Below are 18872 nucleotides of genomic sequence, written 5' to 3' on the forward strand. Positions count from 1 at the left end.
TCCTATATAGAAAACTTTTGTATACGTACTGCAGATCATGTTTATACGGGGTTTTTTCTTATTACAAAAACCATGTTTATCATATTATAAATTCGCCTAGCCACAAAAAATACGTACGTGTTCCCTTTTTCATATATCGAAAATAATAACAAATGTCAAGCTTTAGAGAAAATTGGATCTAATCTTAAATTTAAGCAGGGGAAAAAATAATTCACTAACTTGATCCGGTCTCTAGTAAACATAAAGTAGAACTACTTGATTATATATAAAAAAAAAACAGCTAGTACGTAACAGCAGAAAGTATCCGGTTCATTTAACATAAGTTCAGAAACATCGAATATTAGATTTGTAAGTACTTATCAACGACGTTAGGTCGTTTTTAAGCATTAGTGCAATGACAGTCAAAATTCTCCACAATGGGTCCAATTATGTTCTCTTATCATCAGACTTTTCTAATCTTGTTTGATATCATCATGATGTCTTATATGATATCACATATAAAGAATATCTTCTGTATATCAGATTCGTATTTTCGAAACAAATGAAAACTTTGAAAAGTATACATTTTATTTTAAATGAAAAACAACTCAATTTGAAATCTAAATGTTTAGAAAATTTTCAAAAATCATCAACAAACAAGTTTTGTTGGTAGCTTCATACATAAAATCCAAAATTCGTTTTAACTCTTGTGTGTACTCTATATCTAAAAACATGTAGAAAACCGAATTGCATCAACAACTAAAGAATATATATAGTACGTCTAAAGGACAACATGTCAACATCCAAAGAAACACTATAGCCCAAAACCTGATTTTGTTCGTCCTTCCATACGAAAGTAACCGAAATGTTCATGAATCAAACCAAAACCAGAAATTATATATTTACAAATTTTGTGGAACTGAACATTTCCATTGTTCGGTCCTTTTGTTAACATATAAGTGAATCAAATAATGAATAATTCATACATGGCCTAAAAACTATACTCCTTAATCGTGTGGCCCAGGTTTGTCAAACATGTAGGTCCGTTTGTTAATTTCTAAGCCACGTATTTGTAAAGAGGTTCCCTCTAGAATTGACCGTTTCATCATTTGTATCCTTATATTACTTTACATGGCACATAATTGGTCAGGCCCCAATTCTCTTACTTTTTCTTCTTCTGATGAATGAGAAATTGAGAATAATTAACTTTATCCAAACGAAACTTAAACGGTTTGCCACATGATAATAACCATAATATTTGTCCCCATGTGAAATACCAAACCACATGATATGATCGGAGTATTATATCAAAAAAGAGAAATCATTGTGTAGATCCATTCCTTTTATTGGCTAATTTGTTGTTTTAAAGAGATTACTATATATCATCAATCAGACAAGTAAGAAAGTTTGTATCAAGAATGTATTCATGCAAAACACCGTTCTCTACCACATATATATAATTCATTATAGTATACAATAAGGTAAAGAAAGAAAGAAAAAGCTATTCTTTTAATATCAAGATAACTACTACTAAGATTTAGATAACTCTATATATTTCTCTGAGTTCTTATCATATTAGGATTTAGCTCTATCTTTATCTCTAGTTCTATCTCTATCTCTACACATCTCTACTTGTATAAATACCATTCTACATCTACATAAATAAACAAACTTTCTACAAACTATTTCATGGTATCAGAGCTTTCTAAATTCTAAATTTTTTTTTTTTTTAAAAGCTTCCTCTGCATCTACAATGGCTACTAATCCTGATGGCACTCCTGTTACTTCCGGCGACGGTTCTTCTCCTCTAGCCCTTCCTGTTTCTACCTCTGCTTTAACGGAGACTTCTCCCTACTACCTTCATCCATCCGACAACCCTGGAGCTTTAATCACCTCTGTTCTCCTTCGAGGAGATAACTACTCAGAATGGGCAACCGAACTCTCCAACTCGTTGCAGGCTAAACAGAAACTTGGATTCATCAATGGATCTTTTGTTAAACCTGCTGCGGATCCAGACCTTTCTCGTTGGTTAGCAACCAACTCAATGATCGTTGGGTGGATTCGTACATCCATCGACCCAAAGATACGTTCTACGGTGACTTTTGTTCCTGAAGCACACAAACTTTGGGATAATCTACAACGTCGCTTCTTTGTCAAAAGTGGTGTCCGCATCCATCAACTCCGTGATGAAATCAACAACTGCTGCCAAAAAGGACAAACTGTTCAAGAATTCTTTGGTCGTCTTTCCAAACTGTGGGAAGATCTTGACACTTTGAAGACAACCCGCTCCTGCTCGTGTGATGCTTCTTTGGAGATTGAGAAAGAACGTGAAGACATCAGAGTTCACAAATTTCTCTTTGGTCTTGATGAGTCTCGTTTCCGCAACGTACGTTCTAAAATCATTGATGAAGACCCTCTACCTGATCTCAACACTGTTTACTCACGCGTTACTCGTGAAGAACAACATCTCAACTCTGCTCGCAACTCCGAGGTCAAAACAGATGCTGTCGGTTTCTCTGTCCAACACGATACCTCCAAGCTTGAAGAGTCTCGTGGTTCTATTGTCGCTGCTGTTCGCACTCGTGATCCTAATCGCTTCTGCACTCACTGCTCCCGTAAAGGCCATGATAATTCTGAGTGTTTTCTCCTTCATGGTTATCCTGAATGGTGGCAAGAACAACAACGTCAAAACTCTGCATCTGGTTCTGCACAACGTGGACGTGGTGGCGGTCGTTTCTCTAACTCAGGACGTGGTCGTGGCAGATCATATCCTCCTCGTGCTATCTCTAACAACGCCACAACTCCAACGAATGTAGGCTGGAACACCAATCAGATATCTCAACTACTGCAACTACTTCAAACTCCTCGTACTACGATCTCTTCTGAAAAGTTGTCCAGTAAAGCAAAATTCTCTGATATTATTATTGATACAGGGGCCTCTCATCACATGACGGGAAATCTATCTCTCCTTAGTGACGTCTTCGACATTCTACCTTCTGCGTTTACTTTTCCAGATGGGAAATCCTCTCGAGCCATAAAACGTGGCAAACTCGTCTTAAGTCGAGATTACTATCTCCTTGACGTCCTCTATGTTCCTGATTCAATTGCACATTGATCTCCGTTTCACGTTTGCTCAAACAAACTGGTTGTATCGCCATATTTACTGATACTTTGTGTGTCTTGCAGGACCGTTTTACGAAGACCCTGATTGGAACGGGGGAGGAACGTGACGGTGTTTATTATTTTACGGGTGTTACAGCTGCGCGTGTTCATCGGACTGCTGCTCATCAAATCTCTCCTTCAGAACTTTGGCATCGCCGCCTAGGACACCCTTCTTCTCGTGTTTTATCTTCTCTACCAGTTTTTGATGCTTTGTCTTTATCTTCGCATAATCACACTTGTGAAATTTGTTTTCGTGCCAAACAAACCCGTGAAGTTTTTAATAATAGTACAACGAAATCTTCTCATTCTTTTCAACTTATACACTGTGATGTTTGGGGACCATACTGGACTCCTTCTTCTTGTGGGGCACGTTACTTTCTTACTGTGGTAGACGACTATTCCCGCGCTGTGTGGACTTACTTGATGTTAGAGAAGTCAGAGGTGGCAAATCTTCTTCAGAACTTTGTTGCTTATGGTGAACGTCAGTTTGGCAATCGTGTCAAGACAGTCCGGACCGATAACGGCACATAATTCATGGTCCTCTCTTCTTATTTTCGTCAACAAGGAATCGTGCATCAAACTTCCTGTGTGGATACACCACAACAAAACGGTCGCGTCGAAAAGAAACATAGACACATTCTTAATGTTGCTCGAGCATGTCTATTTCAAGCTCGTCACCCTCTCACTTTTTGGGGTGAAAGTATTCTAACTGCAGCACATCTAATCAACTACACTCCAACTTAAGTTCTACAAGGCAAATCCCCTTATGAAGTCCTATTCAATGCTAAACCAGACTAGACTCAGCTACGTGTCTTCGGTTGTCTTTGTTTTGCTCATCGTCGCTCTCGTGATAAAGATAAATTCGGGGACCGGAGCCGTCGTTGCATCTTCGTTGGTTATCCCTATGGTAAGAAAGCTTGGCATCTCTACGACATTGAAGGCAATGAGTTCTTTTTTAGTCGCGACGTTATCTTCTCCGAGGATGTTTTTCCTGGTGTTGACAACACTGACTACGTTACACCGCCTATGAACGCCTGTGATCCTACGGTTGATGATTGGTTGTTTCCAAGTCAGTCCTCAACTCTTATCTCTCCGCCGGCTCTTCCTCCGGTCTCCTCGCAGGATTCCACACCACTACCTTCTCCACCGGATATTCCAACTCCTAGTTCTCCTCCACCGTCTTCACCTTCTAGCTCCACTACCACTCCTGCCGATGCTGATCCTCGGACTCCAACACCTTCTTCTCCAGGTCTCCCTGAATTGCTTGGTAAAGGTCATCGACAGAAACTACCATCGGTTCTGTTAAGAGATTATGTGACACACTCTGTGCGCCTAAATAATAAACCCGGTCCACTCCTCTCTTCGTCTGATCTTGGTCTCTCGTTAACGCCCTCAGGTACCACTCTTTATCCCATTGCTGATTTTCACACTGACTCTCGTTTCTCTCCATCGCATCGTCTGTTTATGGCAGCCGTCTTACTTACGGATGAGCCGAAGTTTTACAAAGATGCGGCACAACTGAAAGTTTGGTGCGATGCAATGTCAAATGAGTTCACCGCCTGGTAAGAAATACATGGGACATTACTACTCTTCCGCCTGGTAAGAAAGCTCTTGGTAGCAACTGGATATACAAGACGAAGTACCGTTCTGATGGTTCTTTAGAACGTCATAAAGCGCGCTTGGTTGTCCTTGGCAACAATCAGCAAGAGGGTGTCGACTACAAAGAAACATTTGCTCCTGTTATCATGCTCAAGACGGTCCGGTTTCTCCTTCGTTTAGCTGCTGCCAAGAATTGGGAAGTCCATCAAATGGACGTCCACAATGCGTTTCTTCATGGCGATCTCACTGAAGAAGTCTATATGAAACTCCCGCAAGGCTATCCTTGTTCTGATCCATCTAAGGTGTGTCGTCTCAAGAAATCTTTATACGGTCTCCGTCAAGCTCCCCGCTGCTGGTTCTCTAAACTTGCCAACGCTCTCCGCGACTTTGGTTTCTCTCAGAAGTATGCAGATTACTCTCTGTTTTCTAAGGTTTGAGGCTCTGTTTGCATTCATATCTTGGTGTACGTCGATGATTTCGTCATTGCGTGCAATGATACTACGGCTCTTCAGGACTTCAAAGACTATCTCCACAAATGTTTTCATATGAAAGATCTCGGCAACCTCAAATATTTTCTTGGTATTGAGGTGGCACGCAGTGAGGCTGGTTTCTTTCTGTCTCAGCGTAAGTATGCGCTGGATATTATCGCCGAGACGGGTCTTCTTGGCTGTAAGCCTGCTCCGACGCCTGTTGAGCTCAACCATGGTCTTGCTGTTGCTAAAGGTCCTTCCGCGGATGTTCCTCGGCATCGTCGTCTCGTTGGACGTCTTATTTACCTTGCAAACACTCGACCTGAACTCTGTTACATTATTCAGGTGTTGGCTTCTTTTATGCACAAACCACTACAGAAACATTGGGAGGCTGCTCTTCATGTTGTTCGCTACCTCAAAGGTTGTCCGGGTCAGGGCATCTTGCTAAGTTCAAGTCCAAACCTTCGTATCTCTGCATTTTGTGACTCTGACTACTCTGCTTGTCCTCTCACCCGACGCTCTCTCAGTGCGTACATAGTCTTTATTGGTGACTCTCCGATACACTGGAAAACCAAGAAGCAAAAGACAGTCTCTCGTTCGTCCGCCGAGGCTGAATATCGCGCTATGTCTGACACTCTTTGTGAGCTCAAATGGTTTAAGGAACTCGCCGAGTCACTCTGTTTTTCCTATCCCGGTCCAATGCGTTTATTTTGCGATAGCAAGTCGGCCATTTACATTGCCACCAATCCCGTATTTCATGAGCGGACCAAACACATCGAGTCTGATTGCCATCAGGTTCGTGATGTTGTTCAAGACAAGCTTATTGCCTTGGAACATGTCTCTTCTAGGACTCAACTTGCTGACATACTGACTAAGCCACTTCCGGGACCACTGTTTGATGATTTGCTTTCCAAGCTGGGTATTCAGAATCTCACACTGCCAGCTTGCGGGAGGGTATCAAGATAACTACTACTAAGATTTAGATAACTTTATATATTTCTCTGAGTCCTTATCATATTAGAATTTAGCTCTATCTCTATCTCTAGTTCTATCTCTATCTCTACACATCTCTACTTGTATAAATACCATTCTACATCTACATAAATAAACAAGCTTTCTACAAACTATTTCATTTAATTGGTCAAGAATACATAACTTTAATCTGGATCTCAACTTTGAAAACCAATGTTCAATTCAAACCCTATCCCATCTTTCGTATATAGTATTAATCATGTACATATCTATCTACTCATTTGATGTGGGATAGATAGAGACACTAAACATGATTTTAATAGCCACTAATAGTATGCCACATCACCAGTTCCTCTCTGATTACCGGATAGAATAGATAAAGACTCGAAACGGATAATTAATGATAAGAAAGGGTATAACTGTAATTTTACCCTTCCTTATGGGTAATGACTAAATAGTGCGTGAAAACAAAGATTCTCTCGGCACACGCGACGCTTCTTCTTCTCCCTTTTATAATCTCGAGACGACAACGGAACAGATCACGGAGAGAGAGAGAGAGAGCTATGGTGGCGTTACGAATGAGGAAGGCGACGACGCTTCTATTTTCCGGTGGGATTACTCAGGGAACGGATCGGATCGCGAGAACGGGAGCATTGCTCAGCCGTTGGATCTCCTCTGCTTCATCATCATCATCTTCAGTTGTCGTGGTAGAGGATGACGAATCTGGTGGGGTTTACGGATTGGGAAGTGTTTTGAAGGAGTATGAAGATTATAGGAGATCTCTCTATGGTGATATCACGCACAAGGCTTTGCTTGTTGATGCTGTTGGTACTCTCCTTGTTCCTGCTCAACCTACTGCTCAGGTCTCTCTCTCAACAATGGGAAATTGCTTTTAGTATACTATGGAATATTTAGTGGAATTGATGTTTTGGTTCTGTGTATGGTTTCGAAAACGATTGAATGCTTTGTTATGTTCGGAATGTGAGATGCTTACTATGATTTCTCCTTAGAAGATTAGAATTGAAATTTTAAATTTGTGGATTTTGAGCTGTGTTGGTGATTTTGACTCTGTAGATATACAAGAATGTTGGAGAGAAGTATGGAGTTGAGTACTCGGAGGCTGAGATACTTACTAGATACAGAAGAGCTTATCAGAAGCCATGGGGTGGATCTCATCTTAGGTATTTTAATTCTCTTCATCTGAGACATTTTTATTTGTTTGGAATAAACTTTTTTTTTACATTGTTGATCATGATTACGACTCTAGTGATGCATATCTGTGTGAAAGATTAGGCTTGAAGCTGACACTTGGGGAAAAATACATTTGTTGTGGTGTTTTTGATTATGAATTCCTTTGTTGTTTGTAGATATGTAGATGATGCGAGACCTTTCTGGCAGTATATAGTGACTGAATCAACAGGCTGTTCGGATTCTCACTACTTTGAAGAGCTTTACAGCTATTTTACTACAGAAAAGGTTTGATCTCCGCTTTGACTTCTCCATATGCTTGAGGAAACGCGTTAAAAGTTTGTAACTTTCTCTTGATAATTATTTGTTCCATTTGGTTTTCACAGGCGTGGAAGTTATGTGATCCAGAGGCAGAGAAAGTGTTTAAGGCTATTAAAGAAGCGGGTGTAAAAGTTGCCATTGTGTCCAACTTCGATACTCGGTTAAGACCTCTTCTAAGAGCACTGAGATGTGAAGACTGGTTTGATGCTGTAGCTGTTTCAGCAGAAGTATATGGAACTTATTTCTTTGTATCTTTTTGCTGATGATCTGAAATGTTTTGGGAGTGAGTGTGTAAATATACTAAAGGTTTTTGGTTGATTGTTACTCAGGTTGAAGCGGAGAAACCAAACCCGACTATCTTCTTGAAAGCTTGTGAGTTATTAGGAGTGAAACCTGAGGATGCGGTTCATGTAGGAGACGACCGTAGGAATGATGTATGGGGTGCTAGAGATGCGGGATGTGACGCTTGGCTATGGGGAAGTGAAGTTACTTCCTTTAAACAGGTAAACAAATCTCTCTGATTTCCTCAAATCTCTCAAGAGTTAATAAAATTTATTGACAACTGAAAATGAATGTGAATCTTTTTGGTTCTGCAGGTTGCTCAACGGATAGGAGTGAAGGTCTGAAGCAAGAGCATATAAGAGAATTGGTTCAGACATGTTCAGGCTTCAGTTTTAGCTTTTGCTTTTTCCTGAGCAGTTTTGTACATTTGATTTCTCTTTCGTAGTATAATTTGTGTGTATATGTTGTTGCTTATGTAAAAAAAAGCCCAGAAAATAATGTACTCTATGATCGATCAATAAAGCTTCATGATCATCCTTGATCTGAACAGAAGTCTTATACTGTTTTTGCCATTTGCTTAGAATTTTACAAACTTGAACCTAGACAATGTGTATGAATAAAATACCAGATGTTGCAAAGTGTAAGTTGACAAAAATAGTGAATGCTACTCAATCCAATTATTAACGTTATGCTCCGAAGTCCGAATTGTTGACAAATCCTTCACATTCTAGAGATACATATATTGTGCTACATTCAAAAGTTAAGACATGTATGAATATGATGTTGTTACCTAATAGTTTACTTTGGTGTCGTCAGAGAAGCCCATTTAGATCTTTGGATTTGAAGGGGCCTAACTAGAAAAGTGAGGAAACATTCTCAGGTATCGCCATCTCTCTTTTATTCGTCGAAATAGAATCTAAGGCTTTTGACCTGACCGAGATGACCGGAGTTGACCTGACACTAGAAAACGACTTTGGCCGTATGATCGTAAACACTCGTAATAATAATATACATTTAAATAAACAATAACCACTATACCATATAAGATCTAGTTGATAAATAATGATTGTTAAAGATAGATAGATAGATAGATAGATAAGAGATAAGACGCAATTCATTTGTAAGTAATGATTACTGAGTCACTCTATTCCACGTGATTTGCACGTGCCTCTCAATAGTCGACGGCCACCAAACCCGTGAATCCACGTGTATCAGCAGCGTCTCTTCTTTTTTCTTCCAGCTGCATCATATACTTATAATGCTTTTTTTTTGTTTTTAGTTTAAATGTTGTTATATGTTAGTATTTTCCTTAGTAAGTTAGTAACTAACATATGTTTGGAAAATTTGAGGATACACAACTCTGTATCTCTTTATAAAAAATACGTACGTTCCTATTGACATTTTTATGTTGTTAACTAAATAATTTTGGTTATTAAATCGAATTTATAACACAAAAAAGGTATTTAGATTTGTTGGTTTATAACTCATTATATTAGTTCACATTTTCACGTAATCATACGATGATAACCCTAATTAATATAAACAATTATGATATTTTTTTTTTTCAATAAGAGCATTAAGATTCTGACAAAAATAAAAGTGAAGATTGTAATATTATCTCTATGTATAAAGTATAAAATGCATGAATCCGAAGGTCAACAGGTGATTCTTCGAAGTTCGAACATGCTCCTGCTTGAGGAAAAAGTGCTCAATCACGTGTCAACGCACGTCCACTCGAGACCCCCATGTATTTTAATTTGTAACACACATAAATACATTTATAAACACAGAGTTATTTCTTTATTTCTATTTTTCTTGTATCCGTGTGTGTGTATACATATATAAATTGAGACATAAATAATCCAACTAACTCACCAGCATAATCCAAACCGAAACAGCTTCTAGAGAGAGAGACAAAAAACAGTCTTTAACTCAAAATGTGTGCACTTGTCCCTCCATTATATCCCAACTTCGGCTGGCCTTACGGAGATCATAGCTTCTTTGAGAACGACGACGTAACCAACACGTTTCTTGATTTTCCATTGCCGGACTTGACGGTAACTCATGAGAATGTGTCGTCGGAGAAAAGTAGAATAGTACTAGACAATCCCGTGGTGATGAGGAAGCTTAATCACAACGCTAGCGAGCGTGATCGTCGCAAGAAGATCAACACAATGTTCTCATCTCTTCGTTCTTGTCTTCCGCCCAACAATCAATCGGTAACCACTAATTCATATTATTTGTATACTTCTAAACTTTAGAAAAAAGTCGTTTATTTTCATCAATAGATATATAGATATATATATCAAAATATTCAAATGTTTTATTGCAAATTCCAAAACCTTCTTATCCTTGTTCTCTTGCTGTTGTGATCTTGATAAGAATAGTAATATGTTGTGTTTCTTCAAAGCAAACGAACCAAAACATTAAAGAATCGGCCTATATAATAATACAAGAAAACTAAACGACGTATACTTTTGTGTGTATTTCTTGCAGAAGCAGTTAAGTGTTTCCGCAACAGTTTCGCAGGCATTGAAGTACATACCAGAGCTGCAAGAGCAAGTTAAAAAGCTCATAAAAAAGAAAGAAGAGCTGTCATTTCAAATCTCGGGTCCAAGAGATCTCGTTTACACCGAGCAAAATGGTAAGCCAGAGAAAGGGGTCACAAGTTATGCATCAACAGTTTCCGCGACTAGGCTCGGTGAGACCGAAGTGATGGTCCAAATTTCATCGTTACAGACTTGCAATTGTTCGTTTGGGAATGTGCTGAATGGTGTCGAAGAAGATGGGTTGGTTCTTGTGGATGCTTCTTCTTCAAGGTCTCAAGGAGAGCGACTCTTTTATACTTTGCATCTTTGGATGGATAATTGCAAACTGAATTCCGAAGAGCTAAGTGATAGGCTGTTGTACTTGTACGAGAAATGTGGAAATTCATGTAAATGATTCAAGAATTAATGATGTCATTTGTTCGTTTCTTGTCTTCCTTTAAAACTCCAACTTCTTTAGAAAAAGTATATGAACTTCTGCCTAAGCAAGAAGGTTTTGTTTTTGGCAAAATATAAGCTTTCGTATATATTGAAGCCGTAATATTCACAACCTTCGAGGGAGAGAAAAAGGATACAAATTCACTTATAGAGAAACCACATTCAGACTCTATAAAGTTTGAAAAAGTTTTGGTACGATTGGGAAGGATAAGATCAGGTGAATGATCAATTTTGGGCCTTAATTGGATACATAATTTTGGCCCACTTTGCTTCAGATTACGCACGTATTTTCTTCTTTTGTAAATTGTAACCCTTTTAGACAAAAAAAAAAAAAAAAAAAAAGTAAATTGTAAACCTAATATTGTAAAAGGGAATATAATTACTTTTATGGGTCGACTGCATCAACGGAGCTGTAAAGCCTAACTAACAAGTTGAGAATGAGCAGACCAAATGAAAAAGGAAACTACTTAAAATAGAAAAATGTTGAAAAACAACCAAATGGTCAAATAATAATACCAAAGAAATGCCAAATCCACGGGAAAGCATATAAACCAGTGCTGTTAGGTGCAATGCATCCCCCAAATTCAAAATTATATGATGAATGAAAATTGATAATTTCTTAATTTTTTTTTCTTTTTTTTTTTGCTGGCACCACCAACTTGCTTTACTATCTCATTAAATTCGGCAAATGCTCTATTTTATTTTCATTAATATTATCATTTTATATTGTACACCAAAGATTTAAAGCCATTAAATCATCAACTTTGTGGTTTGTAGTGCGATACACAATTTTTTGCAGGGAATTAAAATTGGCTAGTTGTAAAATTATATTAAAATTTATCAGTTAAATAAATTTGGTTATAGCTTTTATATTCCCTTTATTTATTTGTTTTCTGTTCATTATCTTTCGAATCAATTGTTCCTGCTACCTTCTTCTGTTTTTTTAACAAAGTTTCTGCTACCTAATTAATGAGACTTTCTTCTAGTATTTTCCAACATAATTCAATTATTTTAGTAGTTAATAGTAGAATTTTTAGTTGTTATTTTGATTTTAATATTACTGTTTATGTAAGATTGTGATTTTCTCAAGAAGAAGACTGTAGACAAAAGGACCTCCTTCCTTGGGAACTCCAAAAACAATGTACAGAAAAGTACATCAGCCTCCGGTCTCCGTCAACATACCTATAAACATCTAAATAGCTTTGTGGTGTTCATGCATCTACCTTTTTTCCTCGTTGCTTGCAGTAAAATACTCCCTCCGTTTCAAAATATAAGATGTTTTGGAGAAGTTTGTTGTTTCATAATATAGGATGTTTTCAAATTTCAATGCAACTTTTAGATTAGTTTAGTATTTTATATTATACAGTATTGTTTCTGATTGGTTGAACTTGTTAAAAGTAAAAACTTCTTAATCTGCGTGCTTTGCTTAAAACATCCTATATTTTGAAACGGAGGGAGTATTTCTTAACCTTTTATTCTTCCAGAAGTTTCAGTACAACTAATAATAATCATGTACCTACTAGATTAAACTTGAACATTTTACAATTTACTTATTACAAATGGAGTCTAACGAAAGCAATAGATTTTTATCAGCTTCTAAATTCACATAATGGATTACATTGTAGATTCTAAAAAGAAAAAACTTACTTATATATTTAAAATATTGGAATGTAAAATTATTCAAACTAATGAGGATGGTAAAATATGAAATGAAGAAAAAAAAAGAAAGAGAGGCCAAAACAGTAATCATTATAGACAGAGGGAGTAACAATTATGGTTGAAGCAACCAAACACGAAAGAGAGTAAAAACAAAGGCAGGAGTGTGAAATTAGCTGATTATTTGAATCAAGACATATAGACATAAATCACAGCTGTGGCCTGAAACCGGCACTTTGGAATTACCCTTTTTTGCACATTTCTTGACATGCATTTATATATCCTTCCTTCTAATCCAAAATCTAATAACTCTCAATCCCTTTATTAATTAGTCTAACTTTTCTCAAGTGGGTTTTTATTATTTCTTTATTTTATTGTAACTTGGGGTCTTTTTCTTACTTTGGACAGGGTCAATAATAGGGTGTACATACAATCATCGACAAAAGTAAAAAAGTAATACTACTATTACCACTAATCAAAAACATTAACAATTATTATATTTTTTGTCAACATAATCATAAATACCTAAACCAAAAAATACACATTTCACAAAATAAAAAAATACTTTTATACATATTTCATAAGCAAGTACTACTTAGTAGTAAAAAAATCAATCAGAAATTTTTTGAAAATTATACATATTTTGGATTGTCATTAAATTTTGTATTTAATTTTGTATTTACATCATTTAGCTATGAAAATTTTGAAATCTTGTTGGGGTGTCAAAATATATAAGATATACATGTCTACATATATAGAAAGAGATAGACATTTCAACTTTTCCAATTGCCACTATATATAACTAGAGCCAGACACAAAAGGCAGAGAAGAATCTAAGACATTTCTATATAAAAAAAAAAAAAAAATTAATAGTTGGTAAACTAATGGAAAATGAGGGTTCATGATGAACGGCTGAGATTTGATGTCACACCCAAACCAATGGGTTTGACCGGAAGTTCTTTGATCACGGCAAGATCCGTCGCAGTTCTTCTCTTTCTCTCTCTCTTTCTTCTGATTCTTCCGCCGTTCCTTCCGCCGCTTCCACCGCCTCCGGTGACACTCCTCCTCCTTCCTCTCCTTCTCATGGTTCTCCTTGTTTTCTTGGCTTTTTCTCCTTCTAATGAGCCTAGCCTTGCCGTGGATTCACTCGACCCCTGACGTCCGCGACTTGCGCACCGTATGTACATACATATATGCATTACACCAAATACCTATAAGTGTGTTGATATGTGTATGTGTATTAAGGGCTTTTATTTTCGTGCAAGTAAGATCATGCGATAGATCTCCGAGTTTTATTTTTAAGGACTTCGTGTAAATTTAGTGTTTAATTACTTTCTTTGAGCAATTAATTTTCTTTTTCTTTTCACTTCGTTTTTTTTTTCTTTTCTTATTTTGTAGAAGAATTCTTTTCTTTTTCTAATCAGCGTCACATTATGAATTAAAGAAGAATATTTTTAAAATTAAGTCGAAGCTTTCTTGTTATATACGTACTATATGTACGTATGAGTATGTACTTGTAGTATACATGTTTATCTCTATTTTTTTTCTTTTTACTTTCTCTTTATTTCCATTTTTTTGCAATCCGAACTCTTTTTCGGGAAATTAAATACTGACATCATTTTACCAAGTACAATAAATACTTACACTGTTTCACAAAGACTGTCCCTGATTTTTTGTTTTAAAATAAGTGTTATTTTAGATTTTCAATGTACAATTAAGCATAAATTTCCAATTTTAACCTCATATTCATTAAAGAATATCAAAAGTTAATTTTAATTTTAAGGGTATAAGAGATATTTTAATATGTATTTTTTAAATTGTGTGCAAAGTGTCAAAATGATACTTATTATGAAACAGAGAGAGTAACTAATAAGAGTATGTAATCCGATGTTACTGAATTGAACCAAATTTGGTTTTAGTTCGGATCCAAACTGTTTAGCAAATAAAGCAAAATAAAAAAAAATCTTCATCTAATCTTGGAAGTTATATACGATGACGATAGACTTTTAAACCAAACTGTTATCAAGGTTGCATCGATTTCTGCGGAAGGTATAAATCTTCCAATCATGCGATACAATCGGTTTGGCGTGGCAAGTTCTACTTCTGGTAAAAAAATGGAGCTCACCGACTTAATCCAAAGGCAAAGAAAGAATACACCGTCACGAATAATTTGATTGAGGACATATGTCGTTGGGCGAAAAGCTTTGCATGTTTTTGTTTCAAACCGGTTCCCCGCCAATGTAATGAACTGGCAGAGGCAGACTCTTTGGTCAAAATGGCTTCTCGACAAAAGGAGATCATTTATATTTTTATTTATGTTCAAAGATTATGTAAATGTTTTCCAAACATCATCATACATTACTTGAAGAAAAAAACAAGGTAAAAACTAAATTAAACAAAAAATGGTCAAGCTGTGATGTATAATTTTTTAAAAATATATAAAAAATCGAGAGAAAAATATTGAAAATGATAGACTTGATAATATAGTATTCCTGTCCTATTTTATAAGGTTTTTTATTTTTTTCCAAAAATAATTTTCTATTACAAATTTAATATGTATTAAACATTTTTGATCATTTACATTATATATATATATATACTAGATTAAGACCCGTGCTAGAGCACGAATTAAAATTCATTTTATTTATATTGTAATTTTTCTCTAAAATATAATTTATGTGATTGTTTGTAAAAGTTTTTTTGGATAAAACAGTATACAATAAAATCATATACTAAATATGATGGTTTGAAAAAGACACATATTTTGTAAGTTTTATATTATTAATGATTCTAGATAAGTATTCTTGCTATAAATATTTTATATATTAAAATAAAATTTTAATATATCGTATTAGTTTATGTATGTGAAGTTATTTCAACAATGTATATTCGACATCATGACTTGAATGTCATTATAAGACATAATTTTGTAAATTTGGTTTTTAAAAAGCGAATTATCATATTATGAGTAATTTAATATATTTTTATATTTTTGTTTTAATATACTTGGTTTCTTAAAATTCTTTCATATTATTATTGACATTGCTATAACAAATCAATTTAGAGTGTTTCTAGTTTCTAACTTTTATATAAAGTTTCAATATTTTGAAAATATTTCAAAATAAATTATTTAAAGTTTATTATATAATATAAATTATAAAATTCAACAAAAAATATGAATTGAATTTAAAAACATTCAAATTTTGACCCGTTACTCAGTAAATTTTTTTAATTCAATAGATATTATTTTTAAAGAATAGTATTATTAAAGCTTGAATATTTTATAGATTGAACAATTAAAATTTGTTTTTAAAAATTTAACTTTTGGTATATCCGGAGATAAAACTATTATTTAATTATAATAAATAATATGATAATTTATTTGTTTCACAAAATAGACTCATATATATAAATGAGATGTGAAGTATAATAATAATTAACAAATTAATATGTTAAGTTAGATATTAAAAAATTTATTTGATGAATAATTTAATAAAAGAAAATTAATATGGTAAGTTAGTTGATATCAAATGATTCTTTGGAATATTCTCTTTAAAATTTTTGGAAACAATGTGCTCTAGTAATAAAATCTATTTAATTTGTAACTAATTAATCTATCAGTTAATCTATAACCTATTTGTAACCAACTTATTAAAATTATATAGTTTACGAAACAATGTTGTGTACTTCCGTTTTATTATAAAAAGGATATAATTAGTTGATTTTACACGTAAAAATATATATATTTTTTGTAAAAATGTGAAATATTTTCTCTTTAGTTGAAACATCTTATAAAATGGAAAATGTGATTAATTTAATAATATGACGCAAATCACTTGATAACTGCAAGTCAGCAACACCACAATTTGTAATAAGTACACTGTTTATCATCTTACATTGATCACTTGTTTATTTAATACTAATAATGTATGTTTGTTTGTACAACTAGATTTTTCATTGGGTCTGGTGTGGACCACACCTATGTTATTACACATTGGAAAATAGGGAATCGTCCTTTGATGTCCGAGAGACAGACTAAGTGGATGCGCCATCTGGTCGTCACAAGCCATCGACACACAATTAGATTCTTTTAATATGGTCAAAAGTGATTTCTGATTTCTGATCTTTTTTTTTTTTTTTAAAGATCTGTATTATTTCTTAAGTTTGATTACCCTTCGTTTCCTGTGTCCCCTAATTTCTTCAAAACGTAAGATTGCTCCTCTTACTTTGGTCATGCGTACATTGAACGTTGACTGTTAAAGTTAATGTACCAGAAAAAACAAGAAGCATGCTCCTTCTTCGTGTATCAGTGTTCTTATCAATCAATTTAGTCCATTTTTCAATTATACACCCAATAATAATTGTCTAGATACGTACTGCAGTGCATAGTACTGACTATTGTGGTCTAGACTCTAAAGCTATAGATATACTGGGTGAATTGTATCACTTAATAACCCAAACAAGTTGTAAATGTTTATCCTTTCAATATATCTACCAGACCAAAAAACAAATCCACAGCATGTACAAGCGTTGAATCATTTTTTTATATCTTTGTGCGAATATTGCTTTTTGCAAATGAAGAAAAGTTATATATTTGACTTATAGCTAGGCACGACGGCTGGCCGGTAAAAGAGTTTGTAACTCATGATTGTGTAACGACTAACGAATATGTGAGTTATAGTATGAAAATAGTTTGGGGATGAGCATTATCGTCGGTCTAATGATATAACTCGACGAACTATGTAAAAATCAAAAAGAAAGAAGGATTGACTTCATAAATATCATGCATGCATCTATTCACACACTACGTTCCAATTTTCCAACAAGTGGATTTAAAAGAAAACAGTTTCAAATTTAATCACGAAATTGTTGATTCTCACGATTCAAGGACTACATTTTATTGATGTTGTTGTGTTAACCACTCAAAATTTAGATCTTCAACTTTGTAATCATCATCCATATGATATGAGATCATTTATCCGGGGAAATAGTGTAGGCGAGTTTTGAGACAATACACAAAACAGAAAGGAGATTTGACCAAATTCAAGTAAGAAAAAAAGGAACAAAACTAATTAAATAATCTTTGTCATCGCTTTATCGAAGAGTCTCTATCTATCGACAAAACAAAAAGCATACGAGAAGGCATTTAATTTGTCCACACAAATCAGATTCACTGCACCTATACATACAAGTGAGTTTGATAGCATACGTCTTGAAATTCTGCTCTTTATTATTATTATTAGTATTTTTTTTTGTTTGGTCACGAGATTAAGGGCTATAGTGACTCAATCGTAACCTTAGGGATACATGTCGAGAAAAGGAAGGAATACAAAAAGTTCGGATAAATTGTGTGTGAATAACGACGTTAAGTGATGATTACGTGACTCATCATATAATCCCTAGACACGGAATGTACTTGTTTTACAAATTCACATTCAAATGTTTGGAACTCTTATGGGTAGAGAAGTGTTACATATGATTATAATTTGAACATTACTCCCTGTTTCAAAATAGACAATGTTTTGGTTTAGTTTCTTTTTACAAATAATTTTTAATTTCATCCCGTTATTAAAAAGATTTTAAAGTGTCAAATACATTTATAATTTGTATAGAAAGTTGTATTTTATATATATATATATAGTTAAATTAAATGTTCAAACTGAGGGGGTACTAAACTAAAGTATAATTTTAAACAAAATAAATGAAGTGTAAAAGATATGGATGATCAATATGAAAATATCTATTGATGGTTTTCTCTTTGATATTTAAATCAAGATTGGTTTGATTTGGATATTGAAGGAAAGCGAGATATTTCTATGCATGCATCAATACCCGAATCAAACTAATCTTCATTTTACGATCTATTCTATACTTAGTATCATGATTTTCAGTAATCATTTTTAAAAACTTCGAAAAGTCTTAATTTACCTAACAATATTAAAAATCTGCATTAAATTTTGATTTTTTTCTACAAAATGAAACAAATAATTTCTTTTAAAACATCGTATGTTATAGAACATGTACAATATAATGTCACATCTCTACAAAAGAAAAGAGAAGAGCTCGAGTAAATTTTTGATGGGGTACGTTGGTATAAAAGAAGAACCTATGAGAGAAACTATGGAAAACAAAATGTAAGAGACAAGCAACGATGTTATGATCCCCACTTGCCTAAGAAACAAGCCTCAACACTGACACTATATACAAACAAACTTTTATATTTGAAGGAGAAGGAAAAAAAAATTAATAAATACTAAAA

The 18872-nt window shown here is 34.6% G+C and overlaps 3 protein-coding genes and 1 pseudogene across 3 annotated transcripts; all 4 read left to right on the forward strand.

Annotated features, from left to right (window-relative positions):
* Positions 1-1683: 1683 nt before the first annotated feature.
* Positions 1684-5734, forward strand: LOC147943240 (uncharacterized). Its single transcript, XM_087512455.1, has one exon. The coding sequence runs from the start codon at positions 1733-1735 to the stop codon at positions 3092-3094; it is 1362 nt and encodes a 453-aa protein (XP_087368581.1). The 5' UTR covers positions 1684-1732; the 3' UTR covers positions 3095-5734.
* An 806-nt stretch (positions 5735-6540) lies between these two features.
* LOC104785263 (uncharacterized) lies at positions 6541-8520 on the forward strand. Its single transcript, XM_010510439.3, has 6 exons — positions 6541-7045; positions 7257-7363; positions 7550-7658; positions 7757-7918; positions 8021-8194; positions 8288-8520. The coding sequence occupies exons 1-6, from the start codon at positions 6746-6748 to the stop codon at positions 8315-8317; spliced, it is 882 nt and encodes a 293-aa protein (XP_010508741.1). The 5' UTR covers positions 6541-6745; the 3' UTR covers positions 8318-8520.
* Positions 8521-9776: 1256 nt separating this feature from the next.
* Positions 9777-10947, forward strand: LOC104788832 (transcription factor bHLH100-like). Its single transcript, XM_010514612.3, has 2 exons — positions 9777-10192; positions 10470-10947. Exons 1-2 carry the CDS (start codon positions 9911-9913, stop codon positions 10914-10916), a joined length of 729 nt encoding a protein of 242 aa, XP_010512914.1. The 5' UTR covers positions 9777-9910; the 3' UTR covers positions 10917-10947.
* A 2472-nt stretch (positions 10948-13419) lies between these two features.
* Positions 13420-14077, forward strand: LOC109133060 (protein ORGAN SIZE RELATED 1 pseudogene; annotated as a pseudogene).
* The last annotated feature ends 4795 nt before the right edge of the window (positions 14078-18872 follow it).

The sequence above is a fragment of the Camelina sativa genome, chromosome 5, assembly GCF_030686135.1.
Source record: "Camelina sativa cultivar CO46 ecotype springtype chromosome 5, ASM3068613v1".
Classification (NCBI taxonomy): Eukaryota; Viridiplantae; Streptophyta; class Magnoliopsida; order Brassicales; family Brassicaceae; genus Camelina; species Camelina sativa.

Bases quoted from the DNA above. Each gene is read 5' to 3' on its own strand.
- LOC147943240 (XM_087512455.1), top strand. From the start codon at position 1,733: ATGGCTACTAATCCTGATGGCACTCCTGTTACTTCCGGCGACGGTTCT.
- LOC104785263 (XM_010510439.3), top strand. From the start codon at position 6,746: ATGGTGGCGTTACGAATGAGGAAGGCGACGACGCTTCTATTTTCCGGT. The intron at 7,364-7,549 runs GTATTTTAATTC...TGTTGTTTGTAG, and splicing joins TGGGGTGGATCTCATCTTAG to ATATGTAGATGATGCGAGAC. The intron at 8,195-8,287 runs GTAAACAAATCT...TTGGTTCTGCAG, and splicing joins AAGTTACTTCCTTTAAACAG to GTTGCTCAACGGATAGGAGT.
- LOC104788832 (XM_010514612.3), top strand. From the start codon at position 9,911: ATGTGTGCACTTGTCCCTCCATTATATCCCAACTTCGGCTGGCCTTAC. The intron at 10,193-10,469 runs GTAACCACTAAT...TATTTCTTGCAG, and splicing joins TTCCGCCCAACAATCAATCG to AAGCAGTTAAGTGTTTCCGC.